Source organism: Sinocyclocheilus anshuiensis, unplaced genomic scaffold (genome assembly GCF_001515605.1).
Source record: "Sinocyclocheilus anshuiensis isolate Anshui unplaced genomic scaffold, SAMN03320099.WGS_v1.1 scaffold178, whole genome shotgun sequence".
Classification (NCBI taxonomy): domain Eukaryota; kingdom Metazoa; phylum Chordata; class Actinopteri; order Cypriniformes; family Cyprinidae; genus Sinocyclocheilus; species Sinocyclocheilus anshuiensis.
In genome coordinates, this window is record NW_015546031.1 from 355166 (window position 1) to 362957 (window position 7792).

Below are 7792 nucleotides of genomic sequence, written 5' to 3' on the forward strand. Positions count from 1 at the left end.
CTGAACCTCCCATAGACAGCAATGTAATTACCACGATCAAGGTCCAGAAACGTAGCAAGGAGATCAGTAAAATAATTCATGTGACATCAGTGGATCAACCGTAATTTGACAAAGCTATGAGAATACTTTTTGTGCGCAAAGAAAACAAAAATAACTTCTTTATTCAACAATTTCTTGTCTTTGTTAAATTCTACTTTAGCTAAAACTGCTTTTTCACTTTTTCAACTTTACAGACTAACTAAAGTTGAAAAAGTGAAAAAGCAGTTTTAGCTAAAGTAGAATTTAACAAAGACAAGAAATTGTTGAATAAAGAAGTTATTTTTGTTTTCTTTGCTCACAAAAAGTATTCTCATAGCTTTGTCAAATTACGGTTGATCCACTGATGTCACGTTGACTGCTTTTACTACCTTCGGGGCCTGGGAACATTGCAGTTGCATTGCTGTCTATGGGAGGGTCAGAGAGCTCTCGGATTTCACCAAAAATATCTAATTTGTGTTCCGAAGATGAACGAAGGTCTTACGGGTTTGGAACGACACGAGGGTGAGTAATTAATTACAGAATTTTAATTTTTGGGTGAACTATCCCTATGTTAAATTATAGTGAATTATGTTATTATAATTATAAATTATAGTGGCGTACAAGGCGATGAATTAATTAACCTACTGTATATCACACGTGTGACTTCTTCGATGTGTCTATATAAGACTCATTGTCACAAATTTCACATTTCAGAGCTATAATCTTCGGAGTTGTGTTCTGAAATCTTTATTCAGCCCTTTATATATGGACCTTTATGGGTAGTCTAAATCAGTTAGCAGGGAATTCTGGGAATGTCAGTTTACGTTCACTGTAAATTATATGATGACTTCTTTTTCACTTCCCAAAACTGTGAATGTAAATTGTATTTTACTGTAAAATTGCGTTAAATGTAAGGCTAGATCTATTACAGTTATTCGCAAAACTTGTTGTTAACCAATTAACAGTATTTTACCATTAAAATTGCAATCACAATTACAAAATCACAATTTTTTTACAGTGTGGGTTTAGTCATAGTTTATCTGGGTGATACAGAAGCTCTGTAAAGAGCAATCTTGATTTTGAAGAGAAACTATGACTTGCAATGACAATGAATCTTTCTGATATGAGAAAGATTCATTTGGTTTGTTCACTAAACTCTTTAAAACATCCCATAGACTTGAATCATTGCTAGAGACTTGAGATGGGCTATTAAGCATCTACATAAAATACCCTAGCAAACATATAGCATAAATGTTTAGAACACTGCCGCAACAACCTACTGTAGATACACCCATGGCTTTGAGGCTGTACTAACAATACTAACATTTTTGGCGAACATCTAGTCAGTCGGTATTGAATATCAATATTTAAAAAATATATTCCAAATCAAGGCTGTGCTTCTTATTCTTCAGAGGACTGATAAACTGATCCAGGGTCATTTTGGAGACATCTATCATGCTCGTGCAGTGAAGGAAGGCCTGTGCTTTCTGCAGGAGCTCTAATGAGGACGCAGAGACGGGGAGCCGTGCTTACCAGAGACAAATTAATATATGTAATCTGTTATGCAGCGCAATGTGACAAGGACATGTAGTGCTCTAATTAAAGTGACCTTTTCCTACAACTCCTTGAAGCACAGGTCATCTCTCATTAATGGCACCGAGCTGTAATTCACGATACATCCAGAAAAAGGAAGAATTTTTTTCCCCATTACCTCTGTCATTTATTACACGCAGGAATATATAGTAGGATAATGCAGCAGTGCAGCCGCGTATAACAGGGTGCAACAGTGACTGCCCACTTTTCCATTGATTTCATATATGTACGTATATTAAAAAAAAAAACTATTTGAAAATCAGACTTAAAGACAAAGATACAAGACTCTGTACTTGAATTTTTTTCATAAGTAAATATGAAAATGAAGTATATAGTAGGATAATGCAGCAGTCCAGCCGCGTATAACAGGGTGCAACAGTGACTGCCCACTTTTCCATTGATTTCATATATGTACGTACAGTGGGCACGGAAAGTATTCAGACCCCCTTAAATTTTTCACTCTTTGTTATATTGCAGCCATTTGCTAAAATATCATTAATGGCACCGAGCTGTAATTCACGATACATCCAGAAAAAGGAAGAATTTTTTTCCCCATTACCTCTGTCATTTATTACACGCAGGAATATATAGTAGGATAATGCAGCAGTGCAGCCGCGTATAACAGGGTGCAACAGTGACTGCCCACTTTTCCATTGATTTCATATATGTACGTATATTAAAAAAAAAAACTATTTGAAAATCAGACTTAAAGACAAAGATACAAGACTCTGTACTTGAATTTTTTTCATAAGTAAATATGAAAATGAAGCATTGCAAGTGGCAATCAAATCAGAAATGACAGTACAATGCAAAACTATAAGACAGAGATTATAAAACCATATATTCTGGGATTGTGGTACAATAAGCAATATGACCCTGGACCACAAAACCAGTCATAAGGGTCCATTTTTTGAAATTGAGATTTATATATCATCTGGAAGCTGAATAAATAAGCTTTCCATTGATGTATGGTTAGGATGTACATATGTACATATGTATGATAGGACAATATTTGGCCGTGATACAACTATTTGAAAATCTGAAATCTGAGGGTGCAAGAAAATCAAAATATTGAGAAAGTTGCCTATAAAGTGGTCTAAATGAAGTTCTTAGCAATGCATATTACTAATCAAAAATGAAGTTTTGATATATTTATGGTAGGAAATGTAAAAAATATCTTAATGGAACATGATCTTTACTTAATATCCTATTGATTTTTGGCATAAAAGAAAAATCAATAATTTTGACCCATACAATGTTTTTTTTGGCTATTGCTACAAATATGCCCCAGCGACTTAAGTCTGCTTTTGTGCTCCAGGGTCACATATTTAACTTAACTGAGGAGACTCAGTTAAGTAATTCTCAATGCTTAAGCTAGTGGACTTTCACTGTTGAGCGAAATAGAGCAATCCAGTGATGACGTATTTTGTAGGCTAATCCAGAAGTTAGCATCATTTTGGTTTACCTCGACAAAAAGCCAATTGGATATTTCTGGACTGAGTAGATGAACTTTCCTGTTCGGTGTGATGACATTTAACCCATTAAAAGACTTGTTAACAACTGTCTTTTTCAGGACAAGAAAAAAAAAATATCACAAGGGTAATACGGATGTATTTTATATTGTAGAATAATACTTGTGTTAACCACGGACCTTATTTCAGGCGTTTAACCAGAAACCCATTCAAAAAACAACTGACTTCAGGATGATGGAACTGTAAGTGCAAAAATGCTAACTAAACTTTTTAGGTTTTAGGACTCGTTCCTGAAGAAGCTAACAGTGACTTCTCTAAATGGTAAATCTCAGTTCAGGATTATTGGCAGTGTAGCATTTAATTGAGAATTTGGTAATTAAAGACTTTTTTTCTTTTGAAAACATGGACATATAGCTTTACACAATTTCACAGGATTTTATTCTACAGATCACACAAGTTAAGCACACAGGTTTGCTTAAGAACATCCATCTTTATTTAGAAATGTAGATGATCTGAATGTAAAATGTAATGTACATCTTTCATTACAAAAAGGTATAGTAAAATAAACAACAATCTTTAAAATGCAGTATTTGAATAGCACACAAGAAAACCTCCGCAGGGTCTCGAAGGCCTGATGCCTGGATGAGCAACCAGCTTCAGTGATGGTTGGGAGGCAAGAGATCCGGCAGAACCTCTGAGCCACTGTTTCAAGATTATAAAGAAATTCCCCAGATCTGCCCATCAGCGCAGTCTTTCATATTAAATCGACTGCCGTCTTTATGCATTCGTTACAGCACTGCAATGGAGTTCACTAATCAGAGGTGCATTGGAATATTTATGCCTCCCATCTAAATGTGCTCAGCTGCATTGCTATATGGTCCACATCAATATCTGATCAACATAAATTCCCAAGTGCAAATCCCCACTAAACCGCATCTTAATTCTCAATACAGCTGTTTTCAGAAGAAAAGTACACAGTGTGAAAGTCACAAAAGTTTGCATCATAATCAAGCCGTTATTGCTTACAATGAACACTTTTGTGCTCTAGTTAGTCAAAGAGCTTACAGTACCAGGGCATGTTTTCCATCCAATAAAATATCAACATAAAATGAGCTATAGCAGAGAGATCTAGAAAGTAGGAGCAGGTTTGAACGAGGATGGAGATGAAGAAGTTTTACCCTGTCTTCTAGGGGTCCACTATGGGGTTAATCTGTCCCTGAAAGTCACCTGTGCTTGGACTGAGCTCGGCTCTGTAAGCTGTGGAAATGGGCTTCCCTCAGGACACGGTTGATGTGCTGGTAGGACAGCAGGTCCATGGGGTCCGACTGCTTAGAGGCACTGTGGGGACTGCAGGGGCCGGGGCCGCCGTGGGGCCCGATAACATCCACTCCACAATGGCTACTGCTGCTGCTCCCTGCGGCGTGATCCGGACTGCTGATCCAACTGCTCTCGCTACTGGAAGACTGCAGAGAACCGTAAGATTGCGTTAGCAACGTCGATCCTCACATTAGCGACGCAGCAGAAACGGAAGCAGAACATGGACATTTCAAATATTTGTTAAAGCTATGACTGTTTAGCTGTAGTACAGTATTCATAGGCTTAATCCTGAAGCATACAGTGGCCCCACTTTTAACTCTCTCTTTATATTTAGGCCTGTCACGATAACAACTTTTTGTTGTGCGATATATTGCCCCAGAAATAATTGCGATAAGCGATGTATTGAACACATGAAGAAAGCGTGGTGCAAAAAGGCATGGAAAGCCAAGACACCAGCTGAAATCTATCAGTAATTAGAAAGCAATCTTGCCCCTAGTTAGTGGAAATGAATATTAGCTGCTTCAGTCCCAACACCTACAGTACCAGGATGATTAAGATGAAACAAGGGTGGACATTTCAGCAAGACAGTGATCCCAAACACAGCCAAGGAAACTCTCAATTGGTTTCAGAAAAAGAAAATAAAGCTGCTAGAACGGCCCAGCCAATCACCTGACTTGAATCCAATAGAAAATAAGAACTAAAGATCAGAATTCATAGAAGAGGCCCACAGAACCTTCAAGATTTGAAGAATTGGCCAAAAGCACACCTGAGCAATGCATGCCACTAGCTTCTCCATGCGTGTATTATGTTTCCGTGTGTGCATCTGTAAGGGAGAGAGAGCGAGAGTACGTGCTTTAAGTACATAATACATCGTAATTTTGTGTCGTTTTTATCCTATTGCTTTAGTTAATATATTTATGTGTTTGGGCAGGGTCGTTGTGGGTTTTGGTTATTTTGCTGTTGAAGGCTGTAAGGACCTTTGAAATAACAGAAATCATTTGGCGAAGTGATATGGAAGAAAATAAGAACTAAAGATCAGAGTTCATAGAAGAGGCCCACAGCACCTTCAAGATTTGAAGACTCTGTGGAAGTATAGGCCAAAATCACACCTGAGCAATGCATGCGACTGTAGTTTCTCCATACAGGAGGCGTTTTGAAGTTGTCATTACCAACAAAGACTTTTGTACAAAGTATTAAATACATTTCAGTAGTTTAATACTTTTTCCCTGTGTCATTCCATTTTATGACACATAACTTAATTTCTGAACTTAATTTGGTTTGTTTTCTTTGTATATATAGATTACTTTGGTTGCTACCGACATCTGGTGAAAATTTCATGTCAACAGCACCTTTAGAAATCTATTTACTGGGAAAAATGTTGATGTGTGCTCAATACTTATTTTACCCGCTTTGTGTGTGTGTGTATGTATGTATATATATATATATATATATAAAATATACAGTACAGTAAAATATAAAAGTATTTGAGAATTATAAGGATACATACCTTATCTACCTATCACACAATGATTTCCTAAATGCATGTGAAACTTGAATTATTTATTTATTTATTTAATTAATAGCTTTTCATCACCTCAGAAACCCTGTTTCAGAAGAATGTTGCAGGTGCTACACAAAGCCAGAAACAGCTTTTAAAGACTTCATCCCATTATACTCCAACCTCATCATAACTGGCTAAATACTTCCAAAGACAGCAATAAGACAAAACATTAAGTTGGATGCAGTTAAATGATAAGAAGTGTAGTGATGTGTTGTTGACTGCATTACCTACCTCAGACTCCCATGATTCTCTACCCGTCTCTGAGCTCTGGAGGACTGAACTCAGTCGTTTGGCCTGAGGCATCCGAGCATCTTCATCATCACCTTCAGCGCGCTGACGTTTCCTTTACAGCATCATTACAGGTTAAAGATTTTCAACACAGTACTAAAGCAGCTTCTTAACATTGATGGCACACACTTACACATTAATACCTTAATCATTGTGTTGTACCATATTTGTGTGTTTCACATGCTATTATGTATACCAGGGGTGTCCAAACTCGGTACTGGAAGGCCGGTGTCCTGAAAAGTTTAGCTCCAACCCCAATTAAACACACCTGAACCAGCTAATCAAGCTCTTACTAGGCATACTAGAAACTTAAAGGCAGGTGTGTTGAGGCAAGTTGGAGCTAAACTCTGCAGGACATCGGCCCTCCAGGACCGACTTTGGGCACCCCTGATGTATACTATATTATATTTGTTGCAACAATGTTACAGTCTAGCACATTCCACTTTGTCACATTCTGTCTGTAAACCGAAAATTGCCCCTCTGTGATTAATAAATACATGTTGTTTTATTATGATGAAGGAATTAATCAGCAGTCTGTAGACTCACCTGTTTTCTGTAAGCATTTCTGCGAATCCCACAGCAGATTAATGGTCTTGAATAATGGTCTTGAGTGTTTTATTGAGCAGCATTCGCTCCTGGATCAGCTGTGTTACTCTGATCGACAGCCTGCTGTGTCATACTACACTGAATACAGCATAACACATTTAGACACTAAATACTCTCATCCCTGTCCAACTGAAAGCGAGTTTATGAATTGGTAATTATGAGACAATTATGAATCAAAATAAGTGAAAATCGTATTTAGTTGATTCTACCGTAACAAATGTGTCAAACTCTAACTCCTCCGGCTAGTCTCTATCATAGCTGGGTGCTAACTGACACTTCACTAGCTGTAAATTCAAACGTCCTGTTCTACTAATTTAACGCTGTAAGTTATTCTTCCTCCAGACTTACTTTCATGAACGTAGCAGATATAATAACGTTCTCTGTAAATATAACCCGGTTATTCGTCTATTTGATGAGCCTGTGCGACACCAAACAAACCACCGCCGCGGTTGCTGTTATTTACATGCTAGAGCGCATGCGCGGAACTCAGACTGTAAACACGAGGGCGGCGCGGGATTGGCTGATCATGGGAGGACGTCACGTCCGGTGCCCACAGCGCTTCTGCTCATCCAAGAAAATATATTTTACTTTTATCTGGTTCGTCACCCATTCAGCTATACCGTTATCTATTTAGTTATTTATTTAGCTGCTTCTTTAAATTATTGAAAAACATGCACATGGATAAAACAAGTATGAACAGAAACAACAATTTGCTAAGCGTCACCCATCCGTTATCTATTTAGTTATTTATTTAGCTGCTTCTTTAAATTATTGAAAAACATGCACATCATGCACATGAGTATGAACAGAAACAACAATTTGCTAAGGGAAGATAAGTAGGCTACTGTTACACAAAGACATGAAAAGAAATACATGCTTGTACAGTCTGTTTTTTATAATTTAGATATTTATATATATATATATATATATATATATA

The 7792-nt window shown here is 37.3% G+C and overlaps 1 protein-coding gene across 3 annotated transcripts; it reads right to left on the reverse strand.

Annotated features, from left to right (window-relative positions):
* Positions 1-3588: 3588 nt before the first annotated feature.
* On the reverse strand, positions 3589-7334 carry LOC107698767 (protein FAM104A). Of its 3 annotated transcripts, none has more exons than XM_016499870.1 (4): positions 7204-7334; positions 6796-6928; positions 6193-6304; positions 3589-4546 (listed from the first exon to the last, which is right to left on the reverse strand). In XM_016499870.1, the coding sequence occupies exons 2-4, from the start codon at positions 6810-6812 to the stop codon at positions 4307-4309; spliced, it is 369 nt and encodes a 122-aa protein (XP_016355356.1). In that variant the 5' UTR covers positions 6813-6928; positions 7204-7334; the 3' UTR covers positions 3589-4306. The 3 variants fall into 3 exon arrangements, with proteins under 3 accessions (XP_016355356.1, XP_016355354.1, XP_016355355.1); XM_016499868.1 differs by having other exon boundaries at positions 6796-6933; XM_016499869.1 differs by having other exon boundaries at positions 6796-6984.
* Positions 7335-7792: the final 458 nt, after the last annotated feature.